General features: G+C 37.6%; 1 protein-coding gene across 2 annotated transcripts in view; it reads left to right on the top strand.

Moving 5' to 3' along the window:
- The window catches only part of CFAP43 (cilia and flagella associated protein 43), a 125,102-nt gene that overhangs the window by 33,152 nt on the left and 69,113 nt on the right, over window positions 1-22,837 (top strand). For both annotated transcript variants that reach the window (XM_042908543.1, XM_042908544.1), the window contains exons 7-12: window positions 4,928-4,995; window positions 6,957-7,088; window positions 12,026-12,142; window positions 15,036-15,116; window positions 18,274-18,422; window positions 20,837-20,940. In XM_042908543.1, the coding sequence (XP_042764477.1) occupies window positions 4,928-4,995; window positions 6,957-7,088; window positions 12,026-12,142; window positions 15,036-15,116; window positions 18,274-18,422; window positions 20,837-20,940 (651 nt within the window). The remainder of the gene's footprint in view (window positions 1-4,927; window positions 4,996-6,956; window positions 7,089-12,025; window positions 12,143-15,035; window positions 15,117-18,273; window positions 18,423-20,836; window positions 20,941-22,837) is intronic.

The raw sequence follows: 22,837 nt of genomic DNA, 5'->3' as shown, positions 1-22,837 counted from the left end.
TAAGACTGCCAATACTATGTTGAATAACAGCGGCGAGAGTGGACATCCCTGTCTTGTTCCTGACCTTAGGGGGAAAGCTCTCAGTTTTTCTCCATTGAGGATGATATTGGCATTGGGTCATTCATATATGGCTTTTATGATCTTGAGGTATGCTCCTTCTATCCCTACTTTCTTGAGGGTTTTTATCAAGAAAGGATGCTGTATTTTGTCAAATGCTTTTTCTGCATCTATTGAGAGGATCATATGGTTCTTGTCCTTTCTTTTATTGATGTGATGAATAACGTTAATTGTTTTGCGGATACTGAACCAGCCCTGCATCCCAGGTATAAATCCCACTTGGTCATGGTGAATAATTCTTTTAATGTATTGTTGGATACGGTTGGCTAATATCTTGTTGAGGATTTTTGCATGCATGTTCATCAGGGAAATAGGTCTATAGTTCTCCTTTTTAGTGGGGTCTGTGTCTGGTTTTGGAATCAAGGTAATGTTGGCTTCATAGAAAGAGTTTGGAAGTTTTCCTTCCGTTTCTATTTTTTGGAACAGCTTCAAAGGAATAGATGTTAACTCTTCCTTAGATGTTTGGTAGAATTCCCCTGGAAAGCCATCTGGCCCTGAACTCTTGTTTTTTGGGAGATTTTTTATTACTAATTTGATTTCCTTACTGGTTATCGGTCTGTTCAAATTTTCTCCTTCTTTCTGTTTCAGTTGTGGTAGTTTATGTGTTTCTAGGAATTTGTCCGTTTCTTCCAGGTTGCCCATTTTATTGGCGTATAATTGCTCATACTATTCTCTTATTATTGTTTTTATTTCTGCTGTGTTGGTTGTGATCTCTCCTCTTTCATTCTTCATTTTATTTATCTGGGTCCTTTCCTTTTTCTTTTTGATCAAACTGACTAGTGGTTTATCAATTTTGTTAATTCTTTCAAAGAACCAGCTTCTGGTTTCATTGATCTGTTCTACTGTTTTTTTGGTTTCGATAGCATCAATTTCTGCTCTAATCTTTATTATTTCCTGACTTCTGCTGGCTTTGGGTTTTATTTGCTGTTCTTTTTCCAGCTTCTTAAGGTATAAGATTAGGTTGTATATCTGAGATATTTCTTCCTTCTCTAGGAAGGCCTGGATTGCTATATACTTTCCTCTTATGACCGCCTTTACTGCATCCTGGAGGTTTTGGGTTGTGATGTTATCATTTTAATTGGCTTCCATATACTTTTTAATTTCCTTTTTAACTTCTTGGTTAGCCCGTTCATTCTTTTGTACAATGTGCTTCAGTCTCCAAGTATGTGTTACCTTTCCAATTTTTTCTTGTGGTTGATTTTGAATTTCATAGCATTGTGGTCTGAAAATATGCACAGTATGATCTTGACTTTTTGTACTTGCTTAGGGCTGATTTGTGTCCCAGTATATGGTCTATTCTGGAGAACGTTCCACGTGCACTGGAGAAGAATGCGTATTCTGCTGTTTTAGGATGAAATGTTCTGAATATTTAGGATGAAATGTTCTGAATATATCTGTTAAATCCATCTGGTCCAGTGTGTCCTTCAAAGCCATTGTTTCCTTGTTGATTTTTTGATTAGACGATCTGTCCATTGCTGTGAGTGGGTGTTGAAGTCTCCTACTCTTTTTTTTTTTTTAATTTTTTTTTTAACATTTATTTATTTTTGAGACAGAGAGAATCAGAGCATGAATGGGGGAGGGTCAGAGAGAGGGAGACACAGAATCTGAAATAGGCTCCAGGCTCTGAGCTGTCAGCACAGAGCCCAACGCGGGGCTCGAACTCCCAGACCGCGAGATCATGACCTGAGCCGAAGTCGGCCGCTTAACCGACTGAGCCCCCCAGGTGCCCCGAAGTCTCCTACTCTTATGGTATTACTATCGATGAGTTTCTTTGTGATTAATTGATTTATATATTTGGGGGCTGCTACATTTGGTGCATAAATGTTTACAAGTGTTATGTCTTCTTGGTGGATAGACCCCTTGATTATGATATAATGCCCTTCTGCATCTCTTGATACAGTATTTATTTTAAAGTCTAGATTGTATGATATAAGTATGGCTACTCTGGCTTTCTTTTGGTGACCATTAGCATGATAGATGGTTTCTCCATCCCCTTATTTTCGATCTGAAGGTGTCTTTAGGTCTAAAGTGGGTCTCTTGTAAACAGCATGTAGATGGATCTTGTTTTCTTATCCATTCTCTTACCCTTTGTCTTTTGATTGGAGCATTGAGTCCATTGACATTTAGAGTGAGTACTGAAAGACATGAATTTATTGCCATTATGACGCTTGTAGAGTTGGAGTTTCTGGTGGTGTACTCTGGTCCTTTCTAATCTTTGTTGCTTATGGTATGTATGTATGTATGTATGTATATATGTATTTATATTTTCATCTTTTCTCCCCTCAGAGAGTCTCCCTTAAAATTTCTTGCAGGGTTGGTTTGGTGGTCACAAACTCCTTTAATTTTTGTTTGTCTGGGAAACTTTTTATCTCTCCTTCTATTTTGAATGACAGCCTTGCTGGATAAAGAATTCTTGGTTGCATATTTTTCTGTTCAGCAAAATGAATATATCCTGCCACTCCTTTCTGACTTGCCAAGTTTCTGTGGATAGGTCTACTGCAAACCTGCTCTGTCTTCCCTTATATGTTAGGGACTTTTTTTCCCTTGCTGCTTTCATGATTCTCTCCTTGCCTGAGTATTTTGTGAATTTGACTATGATATGCCTTATTGATGGTCGGTTTTTGTTGAATCTAATGGGGGTCCTCTGTGCTTCCTGGATTTTGATGTCTCTGTCTTTCCCCAGGTTAGGAAAATTTTCTGCTATGATTTGCTCACATAACCCTTCTACCCCTATTTCTCTCTCTTCCTCTTCTGGGACCCCTATGATTCTGATGTTGTTACTTTTTAATGAGTCACTGATTTCTCTAATTCTTAAATCGTGATCTTTTGCTTTAATGTCCCTTTTTTTCTGCTTCATTATTCTCCATAAGTTTGTCCTCTATATCGCTGATTCTCTGTTCTGCCTCATCCATCCTTCCTTCCATGGCATTCATCCGTGATTGCAGCTCAGTTATAGCATTTTTTATTTCATCCTGACTAGTTTTTACTTTTATCTCCTCAGAAAAGGATTCTCATCTACTTTCGACTCCAACTAGTATTCTTATTATCATGATTCTAAATTCTGGTTTAGACATCTTGCTTGTATCTGTGTTGGTTAAATCCCTGGCTGTCATTTCTTTGTGCTTTTTCTTTTGGGGTGAATTCCTACTGAATTGTGTGGTTCAGGTTGTGCAGATTGTTGTGTTAATCCTCAAATCAGTTTTCTAGGTGTGCAGGATGGCTTAGTGTCGGTCTGGCTGTATTTCATGGATGCAAGACACACAAAAAACTTCCATGCTGTTCCACAATCTTGGCTCCTCCCTTTTAAAATGAACTCTAAAGCAATGTTCTTCATTTCCAAACTGTTGTCACATTTGTAATATGTTATACAAAATTTAGGACTTAATCATGCGTAGTCTTGTATTGTTCACTATTTCCTTCTTGCATACTATTCCTAATAATTTTCATGGTATATTATAAATGCTTTCATATAAATATTTGCCTAGCCTCTGCAATGTGTAAGATACCACACAAAGTGCCTCAGAGGTGATATAAGTGGCAAATATATGATTTTATAATATCGACCCTTGAGAGATTTCTATTTTATTGAAGAGAATTAAACAAGTAGACAATTACATCCAGGTAGACTAAGATCATTTCATTAAAGAGAAATTTCACCAATTGCTATGTGAATTCAAATGAGGGAAACAGGCCATGTTAAGTCATTTTGAAGGTGACATTTGAAATGGCCATTGAAGTTTGGGTTGTCACAAGCAGAGATGAGGGTAGGTGGAGTTTCTGGCAATGGTATCTGCATAGACAAGGAAAACTGGGGAAGGTTGTGATACAAGAAGTGATCCAGTTTGTCTGAAAGCATTGAGTGTTACACAGGGCTAGTGGGGAACAAACGGACATGTATACCATGTCTGACCTTGAATGTCCAGCTAAGGTGTTTCTACTTAATTGAGCTGACAGTGGGCAGACATCAAAAACTCCTGACTGGTGACGTACCCTAACTGGAATTGTGCATGGGAAGATTAGTTTAGCCATAATTCAGAAAAGGATAATCCTAGAAGGTGGCTCTAAGTATCAGGTACCTAGGCCAGGCCAGGAGTCATAAGAACCTCGGATCCAGGGTCACCTGGATTGGAAAAGAAGGAACTGTGGGGAGGTGAATAGTCTTTGGAGGAAAGGACAGTATGCTTCTTAGCATCTGGCAAAATGCCAAGCATGTAACAGTAAAAAAGTAATTTGATGGATGCTGTGTGAGCTTTTGATCTTATAGTTGTCATGGTTTATCTACATAAAAGGTAAAACACTTTTGTTATTCCCCCCCCCCCCGAGGGCAATATGTTATTAATAACATTTGTTCCTATAGAACGTTTTTCTTTTTACTTTCTTTTTATCCTTTTTTGTTTATTTACTGAGATATGAATTTACATACCATAAAATGTACAAACCTTAAGTATGCAGCTTGATACTAACTTAGGTTTCATTTTATTTGTTTTTTCCTGGCATCTTAAAATCTCTGACAACGCTTCCCTAAAATAAGAAAGTGCATTTGCTATATAATTCCACAGTGTTAGTTACGCAGACCTGATGATACAGAACTTTAAAAAAATTCCTGTGATTTACATTAATAATCAATGCTGAGCATCTTTTATGATTCATTGCTTGGGAGGCATTATAGCACATATTCTGATAGAAAGCTGACTTTTGGTATGGATTACAAAGAAAGGACTAGTACTAGGAAAGAAAATGAAATTAATTGCTTTGTACTGCACTTTTAAATATGTGTCACCTGTTTTACCTTGTTTTTCTTTGCCAAAAGAGGGATGTCATCTGATTAGTCCAGTCACCATGGCATATCAGAAGGGAGGCGTGCTGATTTCTGGAATTGTAATGTATTTTTTCTTCAAAATTAATTGCTTTCAAGAATATATATAGCTTCCATTTGTTGCCACTTACTATTATGAGCCATAATTTGGGACAACAGGTTCTGTCTGGTTATTAATTAAAATTATTCCCTTTTTGGATGCTTGCTATTATAAAACTTTTTATATGAAGAATGTTTTAAATATATATAAAAGTAGAACAGTATAATGAACTGCCATGTATCTAGACTATTGCAAATAATCAAAAATAGAGTTAAAAACTCCAAGTCCCCCAGAACACCTAATTAATATCTGTCACCCAACTTCATGCCTGTTTGTGCACTTAACATCTTAGGTTGTCAGATACACATGGAACCTTTTGTCTAAGCTTCAGCTTACCTTCTTGTGCATACCCAGTTAGCTTACATGTATCAGATTGTTATTGTTCATATTAGAGTTAGTATTAATGATCTACATTTACTTGGTGCTTATTTGGTGCCAGGCATCATGCTAAGTGCTTTCCTTGTATTATCTTACTGGTTTTTGTAATGACCGTATCAAGTAGGAACTATTGACATCCTCCTTATACAGAGGAAGGAGCCAAGCCTTACAGAGTTCACCAGCCAGTAAATGTGGTAGTTGAGGCTTGAACCCAGGTGTGTCAAACTCCAGAGTTTTTGCTATCATTTATTAGAGCACACAGTCTCAATTAAGTATGAAAAGGGGTCAGACCACATTGCTTTTCTGTGGTATTGTAATTAGTGCTAAGGTTTGGAGCCAACCTACACTAAAGTCTGAGCTCTACTGGTTGATGTCCCAAGACTGCTGTTAGCTTTGTCTCTTCCATTGCCAGAGATCACATTTCCAGGACCCTGAGGGTAGTTAGGCAAGGATGTCAGGGTGAAAGATGTAGCTCCACCAATGAGAAGCAGTTTGGAGCTCATACACCTACACTCAGTTGATAATCACCTCACCAACCTTGCAACAGACTATTCCCACTCCCTCACCTCCTACATTTAGTCTGCATTTATAGCCTTTTCTGACTCTGTTCTTCTCAAGCCCATCCTTGGCATTTTTAAAAACCTAGTTTAGGGGTACCTGGCTGGCTCAGTTAGTAGAGCCTGTGACTCTTGATGTCAGGGTTGTGAGTTCAAGCCCCACATTGGGTAGAGAGATTATTTTTAAAATAAAATTTAAAAAAAACCCACTAGTTTAAAAAGTGGTGGGAGCATCTGCTCCATGAATTATGGAGAATGGTGATGAGTTTGGAGAAAACACCTTGCGTGTTTTATCCCCCAGGTCTCAAGTATCTGAATCCAGCCATCTCACCAATCCATTTATTTTAGTTATAGTGGGATCTAATCTAGAAATGATGAATGAATTTGTCCAAAGCTTCTTCACTACTGTAAAAATAACTCAAATTCATCTTGAGAATAGTTAAATTAACCTAAGTCTGTTTACAACCAACCAACCCATTTTTACTGGGTACTAGCAATGTGAGAGGAACTCGAAAGGAGGATATAAAGGAAATAAACACCACATGCCCTACCTTTGAATCATTTAGGGAGAAAAGAAATACACATAATAGTGATTAAATAATTACATTAAGGCTAGTGTTCCTTGAAGTAAGGAGACTGCTATACATAAGCCATACGATAAACTGCTTCATTTGCCCCACCTCCTGTATAATGAAGAATTTGGTAAAAAAGATAGATGCTAGAGGAGTTCAAAGAAAGGGGAGATCAGTAAAATTTTAGGTCACAAAATTTTGTGTCACAAAAGAAATAAAATTGACACTAGGCCAGGAAAGATGATTAAAAGTTGCCCAAATAAAGAGGACATTCTAGATAATGTAAACGTTGATGATGATTCCAAAATAAACTGTGAATGGTAGCCAATATGTTTTAGCTCATTTGACATGAAAAGTATACATGCATTGACTGAGGCTGATTTTCTGTGTTTATCTCATTGTTTTTTGGTCTCTAGGATGGCTTTGTGTATTCTTTTATTATTAAAGATTTACATTACAAAATAGAGGATTTTCTTCAGGTTGAAGAGCCTGTGGAACATATGATGTTTTCTCCAAGTTACCAAATGTTGCTGATTCAAACAGAGAAGGTATGCTAGATGGCATTTCTTGATGTATAATTTTCAAATATTGTAATTATTATTATCATTGCACTCCAAGAATGACAAGCATAGTGCTGCATAGTGATACTCTACTAGTCGTGACCCCTTAGGTTACAAATGAAAAAATACCCAACTTAAAAGGCCTAAATACCAAAAGGTTTTTTTCTTGTTGTAGTTACTGCTCATTTGTTTGTATTTGTACATGTAACTAAAAGGGCAAGCCCCTGAACTCAGGGGCTCCCATGATGCTGCTGGCCTTGAAAACAAGGCCATATCTTGTGGCCATATCTTGGCTCTGTTTCCTCTCTGCTGTCACCTTTTCCATGCAGACTCTTTCCTGAGATGTCAAGGGGGCCTCCTGCAACTCCAGTTTATATTTCTACCTTCATGGTGACCCTAGTGGAAAGACATCAGCTGGGAAAAAATGTCCTGGAATTTAGACTCATTGTACTTACTTGGGTCACCTCTCTACCCCTGTGGCAATTACTATGTCCAGGAGAATTCTAAGCTGTCATTGATCAGGCCTGTCACATGCCTACCCTTGAACCCTGGGTAGAGTCAACCCAACCAAACATGGATTGAGATTGGGGTCATGGATGGTTCTGTAAGAGAAGGAGAGAAGAGGAGTAAATGCAGGATAAAACCAAATGTCTACCTCAATTATACCGTTAGAACGGCTCCTAATTAGTGGAATGACCCTCAACAGTCAGGATTAGCAGCAGTTTATATTTTTAGGTAATGGCCTTAGATGGATTACAAAAAAAGGTCAATGATTTTCTACCTAAAAAAACCTTAAATTTAAATATGAAAAGATTTCACTTTCTGGTAAATATCTGAAGTTAAAACAATTATGCTAACTATGTTTTCATAAATACAGTTTTAACAAATAAATGACAAACCTAAAATATCTATGGAGAACAGGAAACAATAAAAGACATAACATAACAGGGGCGCCTTGGTGGCTGAGTCAGTTAAGCGTCTGACTTCAGCTCAGGTCATGATCTCACAGTTTGTGAGTTCGAGCCCCACGTCGGGCTCTGTGCTGACAGCTCAGAGCCTGGAGCCTGCTTCGGATTCTGTGTCTCCCTCTCTCTCTGCCTCTCCCCCACTTGTGCTCTGTCTGTCTCTCTCTCTCTCAAAAATAAATAAAATGTAAAAAAAAAATTTTTTTAAAAAGACATAACGTAACAGAAGAGAGAAAGACTGAAATAAAAATTCTAAAAGAGAAAAATACACTAACAAAGTAAAAATTAAATGGCTATGTCTGACAAAAGATTGGACATAGCCAAACAGAGAATTCATGAACTGGAAGACAGAGCAGAAGTTATCCAGAAGGTAGCTTAGAGATGCAAAAGGATAGGATATACAGAAGGGAGAGTAAGAGACATGAATGATACAGTGAAAAAAATCTAACATATGCTTAATTGGAATCCCAGAGAGGAGACAGAGTGAGGCAGAGACAATATTTAAAGAGATATTTTAAAAAAAGAGATTTTCTAGACTGATTAAAGACATGAATTTACAGATTCAAGAGGACCAGTGAATCTCAAGCAGAATACATAAAAAGATATCCACACTTAGACTTAACAAAGTGAAATTCATGAAAACCAAAGGCAGAGAATATGTTAAAAGCAATCAGAGAGAGAAACAGATTATTTCAAAGGAATTTCAATTAGACTAACAGCTGACTTCTCTGTGGCAATAAAGTAAGTAAGGAATAGTGAAATGCTATCTTCCATATATAGCAAGGGTCAGCAAACTATTGCCCTGTAAACCCAAACCAGCCTGCTGCTTGTTTTTATAAATCAAGTTTTATTGGAACACAGTGACACCCATTCATTTATGTATTGTCTATGGCTGCTTTCACACTACAATGGTAGAATGAAGTCATTGTGAGAGATCACATAGCCTGCAAAGCCTAAGATATTTACTTTGTGTCCCTTTATAGAAAAAAGTATGCTGACCCCTGATGTAGTGAAATGAGGTAACTACCACCTGGAATTCTACACCCAGGAAAGTACTTTTCAGTATAGGGTTGAAAAAAAGCATTTTTAGACACTCCAAAACTGACTGTAAGCAGCAGACCATCACTAGAGAAAATTCTAAAGAATGTACTTCAAGCAGGAGGAAAATGATCCCAGATGGAAGTATTGTGTTATAAGAATGAATAGCAGTAAATGTGTAGAGAAATGTAAATGAACACTGCCTAACAGCAAAAATAATGTGAAGTTAGGTTTAGAAATAACATTGAATTAAAATCCTAGACAACAATAATGTAAACTGGAGGGGAAGGAGTAAATGGAATAAAGTGTTTCAATTTCATTGTTTACTTTCCCAGGCAGAAAGTAAGGTTTTAAGTAACCTTGTGGTGTTTATAAATTAGGTTTACATGTTGTAATTTCTTTTTTTTTTACATTTACTTATTTTTGATAGAGACAAAGCACAAGTCGGGGTGGGTGGGAGACAGAGAGAGAAGGAGACACAGAACCTGAAGCAGGCTTCAGGCTGCGAGCTGTCAGCACAGAGCCTGATGCGGGGCTCGAACTCACAAACCGTGAGATCATGACCTGAGCCGAAGTCAGACGCTTAAGCGACTGAGCCACCCAGGCACCCATACATGTTGTAGCTTCTAAGGTAACCACCAAAAGATCTGAAACAGTAGATGAAATTTCTACACTATAGATGGAGAAAGTGAAATACTTTTTTTAAAAGAGCAACCCAAAACAAGGTAAGAAAAGAGAAAAAGAAACAAGTAAGAAAGTAGAAAGCATAAATTAAAATGTAATATTTAAACTCATATATATTAGTAATTACAATAAAAGTAAACCAATAATTGATTTACTTAAAAGGCAAAGGTTACAATACCGAATTAAAAAAAAAAATACAAAACCCAATTATGCACTGTTTACAAGTGACACAGCTAAAGCATAAGCATACAATGAGATTGAAAGTAAATAAAAGTTTTTTAGGGGCACCTGGGTGGCTCAGTCGGTTAAGCGTCTGACTTCAGTTCAGGTGGTGATCTCACAGTCTGTGAGTTCGAGCCCCACATTGGGCTCTGTGCTGACAGCTCAGAGCCTGGAGCCTGCTTCAGATTCTTTATCTCCCTCTCTCTCTAACCCTCCCCTGCTCATGCTCTGTCTTTCTCTGTCTCAAAAATAAATAAAAACATTTAAAAAAATTTAGAAAGTAAATAAAAGTTTTTAAAAATACAGTAACATTGAAAGTAAATTTAAAAATTGAAAGTAAGTAAAATTAAGACAGAAAAAGATCTAACATGCAAACATTAACAACAACAAAAAGCCAGTGGTGATATATTTATTAGGCAAAAATCATTACTGAAGACAAATGGACTTATTTCAAGAATAGTAAAAGGTTAAATTCACCAGGAATATATAAACATTAAAAAAAAACATATGTACTAAATAAAATAGTCCCAAAATATATAAAGCAAAATGTGGCAAAATGACAAGGAGAAGCAAAGTCATAATCTCAATGGGACACCTTAATACACTTTTCTCAGTACAGGATAGAGTAAACTGTATCCCCAACATAGCAGCCAAAGTGAGAACAACTGTTGTGTTTACTCTTCAGAACCCTCCAGTGATTTCCCATGTTCTTCTGACTAAGAGCCAAAATCCTCACTGTGCTTTACAAGGCTCTTCATGATATGGGTTCTGTTCTCACTGGGCCTTGTCTCCCCCTGCTCTGCTTCTTGTTCATCCTGTTCCAGTCATGCTGGCAATCATGCTGTTTTCTTTAACTCACAAGGCATGTTCCCCCTTCACCGTCTTTGCACTGGCTGTTCTCTCTGTTTGGAATGCTCTTCCCACAGAATGCACATGAATCCTTTTTTTCCTCATTTCCTTCAAGTCTTTTCTCTAAAGTTACCTCAGTAAAGCCTTCCTTGGCTACTTGGTTGAAAATCCCACTCTCTTATTTTATCATGTCTTACCTTCTTTCCCTGCTTTATGTTTTTGAGTCTTACAAGTACTGCTGTTTAACTTACAATATATCCTATTTAGATACCTTGTCTATTGTCTGAATGCCCCAGCAGAATGTAAGCTCCATGAGGGCAGGGAATTGTTGCCTGTTTTGTCCTCTGCTATCGTCCCAGCATGCAGAGCCATGCCAGGCCAGTGTATCCATTCAATATTTGCTGAAGGAATGAATGAAAATTAAAATCAGTAAGTATCTATCAAATTTAGACTCTACAGAATTGTATTTTTTAGACCAACAAGAACAGGAGTATTCATGTTTAACTCAAGGAAATGTGAAGAACTCGTCTTCAGTTGAAAGCCGATTTCTTATTGCTAGTTAAGTGGCTCTACCATATTACAGTTACTTGGCAGAGAGTCATAACTTACAGGATAGATTTTTTTTGAGAGGTGAATTCGGCAGCTGAGAATGATAAATAAGTCATAAAGTAACAGCTTCAGCCCCACCTCCACAATTTCCACAAAGGCTTATTTAAAAGTTTTTATCAGTGCCCACCACTGTCTAGTATGTGATTAAGACTTACTCGTTCACCATAACAATTTTTCTGGTTTTCCACATTTCACAAATTTTTTGTATAAATATTTTTGAAGTCAGGAAGAAGTGTTATGTTTTATTCCTTAAAAAACGAATGCTTGGAATTGGAGAAAAGAAGAAAGTCCTATTTGTTGATTATTTTAAGTGACGTGTGAGTGAATGAATCAATCAATAAACAAATTAAGCATCTAGATTTTAAGCTCTTCAAGGTCAAGGCCTTATTGGCGTTGATCTCTAATTTCCCTTCACCTATTCCCACACAGTGCCTTGCTCATAGTAGGCATTTAATAAATAGTTGCTGAACTGCACACACAACAATTACATCATATTTCTTTTTCTTTTCTTTCTTTCTTTCTTTCTTTTTTTTTTTTTTTTTTTGGTATATTTAACAGGGATCCATTTATATTTACACTTTTGGTGAGGAGCCAACCTTTAATAGAGTCCTAGAGGCTTGTGATGGGAAATTTCAGGCAATTGACTTTATCTCACCTGGACATGAATACTGCATGGTAAGGAATATTTTAGCATTTCACAGTAGGATTTAAAGATAAGATTTTGGAAGTTTATGTGGAACCTTATACAAATAGGAGCCAGAGGGTATTAAGGATGTGGTAGAAATGCCAACCACTTCCATCACTGAATGTCCTCCCCAGTTAGAATGACATCATTATATTTTGACTTCATAACATTAAGTCTCTGAAAACATCCAGAGCAATTAAAATCTGAGGAGTTGGGGAGCCTGGGTGGCTCAGTCGGTTAAGCCTACGACTTCGGCCCTACTCATGCTCTATCTCTCTCTGTCTCTCAGAAATAAATAAATGTAAAATCTGAGGAGCCATCCTGTTTATATTCATCACCCAAGTTTTCCAAGCCAGAGCTTTAAACAGATTCATCGCTCATGAGTTATTAACACTCATTAAGCTAGTAGTATTTACCCTTTGTCAGAGTAGTATAGACCCTCTGAGGATGGAAATGAAATACTTGCCATGCACAAAATATGAATTTGACCTACTTAGGAAAAAAAACCCAACTGCTACATTTTGGAAAGAAACTGTTTTCTTCCTGGTGTTTAACTGTTTACTTTTTATTGATCTCAAGAAACATTTCATTTTTCATATGGTTTATCAACAAATCCATTAAAATTTTGGGAGTTCTAGCAAAAATATGTACAAGATCTATATGAGAAAAGTTACAAAACTCCTTTGAATGAAATCAAACAAGATCTAAATAAATGGACAGATATTCCATGCACATGGATAAGAAGACTCAAAATCGTTAAGGTATCAGTTCTTTCCAAACTTTCCAAACTTAACTTATCAGCGCCCACCACAGTCTAGCATGTGGTAAGATTCAATGCAATCCCAATCAAAATCCCAGCAAGTTATCTTGTGGATATCAATAAACTGATTCTGAAGTTTATATGGAGAAGCAAAGATTCAGAATTGCAAATACAATATTGAAGAAAAAAATGTATGACCAACACTACCCAATTTTCAAGATTTATTTTAAGGCTACAGTAATCAAGACAGTATGGTATTGGTGAACAACTGGACAAATAGATGAATGGAACAGAAGAGAGGACCTAGAAATAGATCCATACAAATATAGTTGACTGACCTTTGACAAAGGAGCAAAAACAATTCAATTGAGAAGGGACAGTCTTTTAACCAAATGGTGCAGGAACAACTGGACATCCACATGCAAAATCATCATCATTGTCATCACCATTGAGTCACAGACTTTACACCTTCCAAAAAAATTAACTCACACTGGACCTAAATGTAAAATGAAAAACTATAAATTCCCATAAAATAGCATAGGAGGTTGGCAATGACTTTTTCAACACAATACAAAACGTAATCCATGAAAGGAAAAACTGACACGTTGGACTTCATTAAAATCAAAGGCTGATACACTAGGAAAGACAATATTAAAAGAAAGTAAAGACAAGCCACAGACAGGGAGAAAAATCTTTGTAAAACATGTATCTGATAATGGACTGGTTTCCAAAATGTGCAAAGCATTCTTATAGCTCAACACTAAGAAAATAACTCCAGTAAAAAAAGGAGCAACACATTGGAATACTTTACCACAGAAAATATACAGATAGCAAATAAGTATATGAAAAGATGTTCAACATTATTCATCATTTAGAGAATTGCAAATTAAAGCAATGAGATGACACCACACACCTATTAGAATGTCTAAAATCTAAAACGTGGACAATACCAAGTGCTAGCGAGGATATTGCAGCAACAGAAGCAATTACTCATTGCCTATAGGAATCAAAATGGTATAGCAACTTTGCAAGTTTGGCCCTTTCTCACAAAGCTAAACACTCTCTTACCTTATGATTCAGCAACTGGGCCTCTTGGTATTTGAAAACCAATTTGAAAACTGGAGTTGAAAACGTGTGCCCACACAAAAACCTATACATGAATGTTTATAGCAAGTTTATTCATAATTGCCAAAACGTGGAAGTAACCAAGATATCCCCCGGTAGGTGAATGAATAAACAAACTGTGATATATCCATACAATGGAATATTATCCGGCACTAAGAATAAATGAGCTATTAAATTGTGAAAGGATATAGAAGAGCCTTAAATGCATAATGTTAAGTGAAAGAAGCCAATTTGGGAAAAAGCTATATGATTCATTCTATGTGATGTTCGGGAAAAAGAAAAACTATGGAGACAGTAAAAAGATCAGGGGCTGCCAGGGACTCAGTGGGAAGGAGGGAGGGAAAGATGGAGGTGGAACACAGCGAGTTTTTAGGGCAGTGAAACTATTCTGTATGACACTGTGATGGCGGATACATATTATACATTTGTTAAAGCCTGTAGGATGTATGACACAGAGAGAACCCTAATACGGACTATGGGCTTTAGTCAATAATAATGTATCAATGTTGGCTCCTCAATTGTAACAAATGTACTACACTGAAGGCAAGATAATAATAGAGGAAATTTTATGTATCTGGTGGGGGGAGGGTAAGGGCAACTTTGTACTTTCTGCTCAAAATTTCTATAGTACTGAAACTGGTCTTAAAAGCAAAATCTATTAGTTTTAAAAATGTATAATTTCTTGTTTCTAGCTTTACTCCTTAAGCGATAATCCTGTTGAATTTCTAAGTGATTATGCTACATGGAAAAAAATTTTTGATTTCACTTTTCTGATCCTAAATAGTTATTATGTGTTACTTAAATTGTATTAAAGGTAATTTAATTTTTGTTTAAATCAGAAGTACTGGTGTTGTGATTGTCGTCATAATCCATACAAGTAAAATGAAGTATTATAGTAAGTCATCCAAGTCATTGACATACTAAAAAGGGATTTAGAATATGATTCTATAACAGAGTCTTGTTTTCTGTTTAGGGTTTTATTTTTCTTTCTTTTACAGACACTCACACATTCAGGGGAAGTTTGTGTTTGGTGTTTAGAAGATGGTACTTGTGCCAGCAGGATTTGTCTGAATACCCCAGTAAGTGTGGCTTAGAAATGGATTAAAATATTGAATTCTAATCTAATCTATGTTTTCATATTTACATGTCAATAGTCTATGGAAATACTTGTTACACATGCCAGTAGGGCATTTTTACCCTCTGTATGTAGAGTAATTCCGGTGTATAAAGTATATTCCGCAGCCCGGAAGATAGAATATAAGGTACGGTATTGGTGTATACCAACATTGTCTGTGGTGGCAATTGTTGCTGAGGTCCTCGTGGTTTATATCTCACTCACGCTGTAAGTTCCCTGTGGTTTGGCAGGGTCTCTGCTCCACACAGTCTCTCTCTCAGGGAGCCAGGCTGAGGGAGGCTGACTCATAGCTCCTCAATGCCATGGTATGGGAAGGGAGTGTTTGAGGGTCTGGAAGTAGCACTTAGGTGTTTTTACTCAGAAATGAGTCACCGCCCTCGGCCATAACTAGTTAAATCGCCCCATCTAACCTCAAGGAGGTCAGTTAGAAATGAAAGAAAATTGCTACTCTAACCAGCTTGAGCCAAAATTAAGGAAGTGGGAAGTGTTGGCTTAATTGACTGTAAAGTATAGAACTTGTCCGGCCTCAGATGTGGTTCCGTCCAGCAACTCAAATGATATTATCAAGGATCTTGGTTTTTTTCTCTATATCTTTAGTTTCACCCTAGGCATCTTTTAGTGGTACCCAAATGCCACAGGTGTCAGCCTCATGGGTGTCAGACCATCAAGGAAGAAAGCCTCCTCCAGTGGGAGGAGGAAGAGAAAAGAAGCTTCTCCTTTCCCCAAGGCTAAATGTCTTCTAATGTCTTTTTTTAAAATTTATTTATTTATTGTGTTATAGAGAGAAAGTAAGAGGGGAGGGCCAAAGAGAGAGGGAGAGAGAATCCCAAGCAGGCTCCACACTGTCAGCACAGAGCCTGACGTGAGGCTTGATCTCATGAACTGCGAGATCATGACTTGAGCTGAAATCAAGAGTCAGCTGCTCAACTCACTGAGGCACTCATGCACCCCATTTTCTAATGTCTTAATAACATCCCTGAACTAGTCACTGTGGACAGAGGAATGAGAAATGCTAATTGACTTAAGCTTAGCCTTGAAAATGGGAGTCAGATCTGTTTCACTGAACCTCCAAAATAGGAGAGATGGTTTCTCAGTAGATATTCCAGAAATTTTCCAGAAGGAAGGTGTATGGATGCTGAGTGGCAAACCACAATTGCTCACAACACTCACCACAAGGTGATCCCAGTATTTCTGCTATGTTCATAGTACATTTTACATAAAATAACATTTCTAAAACTTAAAAGGACCAAGAAACAATGGCAATGCTATTTCTCCCTGAAATCATCATTTGATGTATTCTACAGTTCTAGATAAGATATGGATCTTGGTAGTAGGTAGGGAGGTTACAGTCCTTCCCCTTTATAAAATTAAAATCTCAATTATAAGACAAGAGGAAACATCACACCTCACATAAGAGGGATTATAAGATGCAAAGGCACGTAATTCAATGGGATATATAAAACTCACCCCAACAAATAAACCTAAAAATTCTTACCTAAAAGACTGAAATGTGAGTAGACTGCATGTTCTAGTGACAAGAGCTCATATGTATTTATTTCTGTTAGAATTACTAGAGCTTGAAGAGATCTTCAAGTTCATCACATCTCCTTTTACAAATGAGAGACATACAAGTGGTTAACAACCTACCTGAGAGTCTCTCTAATCAGGGCTTACCTTGTTCTTCTTGGCTAAAGAGAGATAGAGGCACCGTGAGAAGGCTTGCTTTCTGTACCAGATCTCTCCTTCGCCCAACCAGAGGGGAGACATTCAAATAGCTTTCACAGTTAATTTGACAAATGTTCACTGAACTCCAAACCAGGCATGGCACACTCATATGGTTCAGCCTGCACTGGGGACATCTGGTGGTTGCTCCTTCCTGAACAATACTGCTGCCTTGTGGGGAAGTGGTAAGTGCACTGACCCAGCAATACTGAGGCCAGGTCTCCTGCCTGTGCCCGGGACTGTGTTCCCCATGAACATTTTAGGCAGAGACCCCGGCCCAGCACTGGGATGGGAGGATGTCTGGACACTAGCAGCTTCCCTTGATGGCACTTGCTAAGGAACAGAAGACCCCTCCAGATATTGCTGTATATTTTTAACCTGGCCGACTATTGCCCGGGAATGGACGATAATTTCAACTGATTATTTTGAGAACACACACACACACACACACACACACACACACACACAGATCCCGTAAAGACTTTTAGTTGAAAAAAAGAAAAAAAGAAAAACCCTCACTATTTCGTTTCCAGTTTCACACTGAGATACCACTATAAAGACTCAACCTTGGAAAATTCACCTTTAAAAATAAAATAAAGACATGCTTGGTTGGACAACTGTACACTCTAATGAGTTCTCATCTTTGTCGCCAGCTATGGGATCCTGAAGCAAATTGCTACATTTTTCTTGGCCTCCATTTTCTGTTCTACCAAATGATTATCTCTTAAAGTCTTTTCTATTTCTAACGTTCTATGATCGTATTCAAAACAGCCTACAAGGTATAATTATAGAGGAATGAATCTGATTGCTTCAGCGTCATGAAAGCAGATTTACTCCCCTAGACCTCATATTCTGTAGGTGACTGTGAGGTAAGCAGGAATCTGTGATGCATGTCTTTGGTTACTGAATATATGGTGCAGTGATATGGTTATTTTCTTAAGTCTTCCTCCATCATACCAGCATCTACCATCAGCCAACAGATGAATGCTGATTAAAAAAAAAAATCACTAACATTCCAGAAAGATGTCCAAAAGTGCTAGGAATGTATTTTAAATTTATTTTATTTTTTTATTATTATTGGTATAATCATTTCATAATCCTTTAGGGATATAAATGACGCCATGGTTTAAAGCTCAAGAAATCTCTTTATATTTTTGTGATGCTAACTTTAGGATTAAAGAATAAGACGTACAGATTCCTGTAACTTAGGCTATCTATTAGCTCAGGAATGCTGCATGTGTAATTTGTAATATCATACAACACTTGCCAAGGTCCTCATTTTGAGGGCTTTTCAAATAAACTGTAGATTCTTATGTGTAGTAGAGCAGGCTTTGTGTTCTGGCACAGGGAAATTAAGCCTCTGGGGTTATTTTAAACAGGCGACGGTTCTGGCTTCCTCTCCCTCCTCCTTCTCTGCTGCTGTGGGCACCCAGGAGGGCTCCATCCATTTCCTGGATGTCAGAGATCCTGAGACCCCTCGGGCAATTTACAAGGTCTTTCCCTCCGAATGGTCTGTGCAGCACCTGCTGTAAGTACTTCCTGCTTCTGGCAGCAGCATTGTTAGGACTGTCTGTCGAGAATTACAGTGAAGCCATAATTTCTTTTAATTTTAAGTTTTACATGTTTTGTTTCAAAAATTAATACACTGACTCAGGTCACTATTCAAAAAGTACAGAGGGGTGCATCGTGAAAAGGCTCCCACTCTTGTTCCCAAACACTCAGTTGTCCTCCCTGGAGGCAGCCTGTTACCAGTTTCTCATGTCTTCTTTCCAGAGATATTCTATCCATAAATAAGCAAAACAAACAAACAAACAAACAAACAAAAAAAAAACCCACAAGTAAGTTCTTCCTTTTAATTACACAAATAATTATCAAGCACTTAGAATGTGGTATGTGCTTTGTTGTATGAGATGGATACTCTTATTGTCTCCATTACGGGGGAGGAACATTAGGCACAATGTGTTAAATAATTTGCTTAATATTGCACAGGTAGTAAATAGCAAATGTCAGGATTTGAACCCAGGTAGTGGGGGTCCAGAGTCACTGCCTTCGTTTTTATTTTTTTCAAGTTTTGATTTAAACGCCTTTGCTTTTAATGGGTAGCAAACTGTATACAATGTTCTATACCTCATTTTTTTTTCCACTTAATGGTATATTTTGGACAATGTTTTCTATCCACACATGAAGACCTTCCTTATTCTGTTTTATGGTACATAGTATTCCATGATATAAATATACCATCATTTAAAACTTTTTAATTTTAATTCCAGTATTGTTAACATACAGTGTTAGATTCGTTTCAGGTGTGCAATATAGTGTTTCAACAGTTCTACACATTACTCAGTGCTCATCATGATAAGTGTCCTTTTAATCCCCTTCACCTGTTTCACTGATTCCCCCCCCCCCCCCCCCCGCCCACCTCCCCTCTGGTAACCATCAGTTTGTTCTGCATAGTTAAAGAGTCTATTTCTTGGTTTGTCTCTCTTTCTCTCTCTCTCTTTTTTTTCCTTTACTCATTTGTTTTGTTTCTTAAATTCCACATATAAGTGAAATCATTTGGTATTTGTCTCTGACTGACTTATTTCACTTAGCATTATACTCTCTAGCTCCATCCATGTTGTTGCAAATGGCAAGATTTCATTCTTTTTTATGGCTGAGTAATATTCCATTATATATATATACATACATACATACATACACACCACATCTTCTTTATCCATTCATCAGTTGATAGACACTTGGGTTGTTTCCATAATTTGGCTATTATAGATAATGCTGTAATAAATTTAGGGGTGCATGTATCCCTTTGAATTAGTGTTTTTGTATTTTTTGGGTAAATACCCAATATACTATCATTTTTAAAGACTGAGTTCTTTGGGGTTTTGTTTTGTTTTGAGAGAGAGAGAGAGAGAGAGCACGCAAGCAGGGGAGGGGCAGAGGGAGAGGGAGAGAGAGAATCTTAAGCAGGTTCCATGCCCAGTGCAGAGCCTGATGTGGGGCTCGATCTTACAACAGTAACATCATGACCTGAGCCTAAATCAAGAGTCACTTAACCAAGGGAGCCACCCAGGTGCTCCAAAAGTGTATATCGATGGGCATTTAGATGATTTCAAATCTTTTGAAGTAATACTTTTTAGAAGACAGCATAGAGACATTGGATTTAGACTTGTATGTTATTGTTCTTTCTTTTGTTAATTTATCAGAATGGTAAGTATTAATAAGAAGTGACATTGGTGCCCTGCTTTACAGTTTGAGGTGCTGTCATACATTGTATGTGAATGTGAACCTCACTACAGCAGTCAGAATGGTATTGTGTTTGTTCCTGTTCCACAAATGAGAGGATTTAGGCTCAGAGAAGTTAAGAGAAGCTTTAAAGGATTGCCTAACTCGTGCCTGGAGGAGGCAGGTTTCCACCTGCTGCATTGTGCTCATGGCTCCCTCCAGCTCAGGGGGAAAGGAGCTGTAACCTCACTCCATTTATACTTTTGCCGCCTCCTCTTTCTCAGATCCTTTTCTCTTATTATAATTTCTATTTTCCCATTTTTCGAATTTGAAGAAGGTACAGAAACATCTCACTACATTCTTCCTCCTCCTGCCAGGCACTAGATGTCACAGTGATCACTAGTTTGAGAATTGTTTATTTCCACCTGCAATACCAAGAAAGCTCTGGTGTCATATTTCACTTACTTATGATGAAACACCACTGCATCTTCTCGACTGTGCGCTTTTAAGCTGCAGTTTGGAGATAACATTAACCTAGAATGTAATGATTGTATTTACCTGTAATCACTTGGCTTTTTATAAGATGGGATAATATTAAAAATCACAAACCATAAGAATGACTGGTTTTGAATGTATTTCCACACTGTCAGTCAATAAGTTTGTTTACCATCTTACTGGTGAAACAAGCAAAATCTGAGCCTCAGATTTCTTCTTCCCTAGTTATGACCAGCGAGGGATATATCTATTAGTTGGAACATCAGAAGGATGCGTCTTCATCATCAATGCCAATCCATCAAGCTTGTTTCAGATCCTTGGATTCGTAGGTACAACATGGAATGTTAATTAATTGGCAATTAATTAATGAAAAGACTGGTCACTTTATTCCAAAGAATTTAAGGTTGTGAAGATGGGGCTCTAGTGTATTTTCTATAAAGGAAACATTTAAATAACTGCTGTAAGTTATGTAAGAGAATTCCCACATCATGTTTCAAGGGTTTTTGGTACCTCTGCTTGGCACGTAGTTGAGCTAAATAAACTTTCTTAACTAAATTAATGGATTAATTTAGATATTTCTCATGTCAGATTTTATATATATTATACATATATTGTACACATATATAATATGTATGTATATTATATACATTATATATAATGCTAGATATTTCTAATGTTATCACAAAAAGTAGTTTCATTGGTTTATCCTTGAAATATATTTTAAAATACTTGATCTCTATTTAATAGAGATAGCTAAAGAAAGTTTTAGTACATGCATCTTTAATATTTCCTCTTTAAACAAAATGATATCTGGGTTTTTCAGTAATGTCATCCACATGCCCAGGTAAACCACAGACCTGGAAGGTGAGGTAGCAGTTATGTGATAAGTAGTAAGAACTAATACTTTCCTTTCTGGTATATTTTTACCCAAACACATTTTTAATTTATTCATTAACTTTTTAAGATTAGTGAGTGACTACTAGGTCTAAAATACTGAACCTAGGTCAGTGGGGGCATGAAAAGGTCAAGGAGACAATTTCGTGGTGGAGGAATAAGCAGAGTGCTGTGTAGTCTCAGAGGAAGAAGCAATTAACTCTGCCAAGTGTGAGGAAAGGAGTGGAGACCAGATAAGGAGGTGCAGAGGGTTGGGGGAGAGTTCTCTGAGGATTTAAGTAGTGGGGGATGGGGTATATTAGTTTTCCAGCTCAGGAGAGAAGTCTGAGTAAAGGCACTTGGAATGGCCAGCAGTCTGGTATAATAGGTAAACAGAAGAGTTTACTTAATGATGATCATGGCAATGAAGTCCTGAAGAAGATGAGGGTCTTGAATATCATTGCAAGGAGTCTGGGACATCCTCTGAGGTTTTCAAGATGGGCCTGGTATGATTTGACTTTGGAGGATGACTCTGCCACCAGTGTGAAGGATGGAGCTGAAAGGCAAGAGAATGGAATAAAAAAGAGGAGTTAGGGAACAAGTCTAGTAGTCCAGGCAAGAGGTGACAGTAATCATAACAATAGCCGACATTTATCGAGGTATTCTCTGCCATATGATCGCGTTCTAAGAACTTGGCATGTGTTAATTCATTTAATCATTCCAGACAACTTTTATGGGGTAGAGACTATTACTATCCCAATTTACAGATGAGGCAATTGAGGCACAGTGAGGCGAAGTACTCATTCAGAGTCATGCGATTGGATAGTGGTGGAGCCGGGACCCAAATCCAGGAAGTCTGTCTTGAGGCTCATGCTCTTATCCAGAGTGCACACACCATGCAGCAGTCATAGAAAGAGAAAGGAGGGGACAGCTCTGAGTGAGGAGATTGGCAGGACTTTGGTGTCCCATCAAATGTGAGAGGGGAGGATCAGCACGACTCCAAAATTTCTAGCCTGGATGGTGGAAGTTTATGATGTCATCAAATGAAGCAAAAACTCAAGAAAAAAAGGAAATTAGAGAGGTTGAGGGATAGCGTGAGCTGACGAGATTTGTGTAGATTTGAAGCTAATAAGCTATTTGGGGATATTTAGCTAATGTTTGGAAATGGAGATTTGTAGTTCAAGTCTTAATGATAGCATCCTGATCTTGAAATTGCGGAAGCTGATGGGAAGGCTTAAGAAGATAGAATAGGGGTGCCTGGGTGGCTCAGTAGGTTGAGCATCCGACTTCGGCTCAGGTCATGATCTCACGGTTCATAGAGTTCAAGCCCCATGTCAGGCTCTGTACTGACAG

This window comes from Panthera leo, chromosome D2, assembly GCF_018350215.1.
Source record: "Panthera leo isolate Ple1 chromosome D2, P.leo_Ple1_pat1.1, whole genome shotgun sequence".
Classification (NCBI taxonomy): Eukaryota; Metazoa; Chordata; class Mammalia; order Carnivora; family Felidae; genus Panthera; species Panthera leo.
This window is presented reverse-complemented; position numbering and strand designations above follow the sequence as displayed.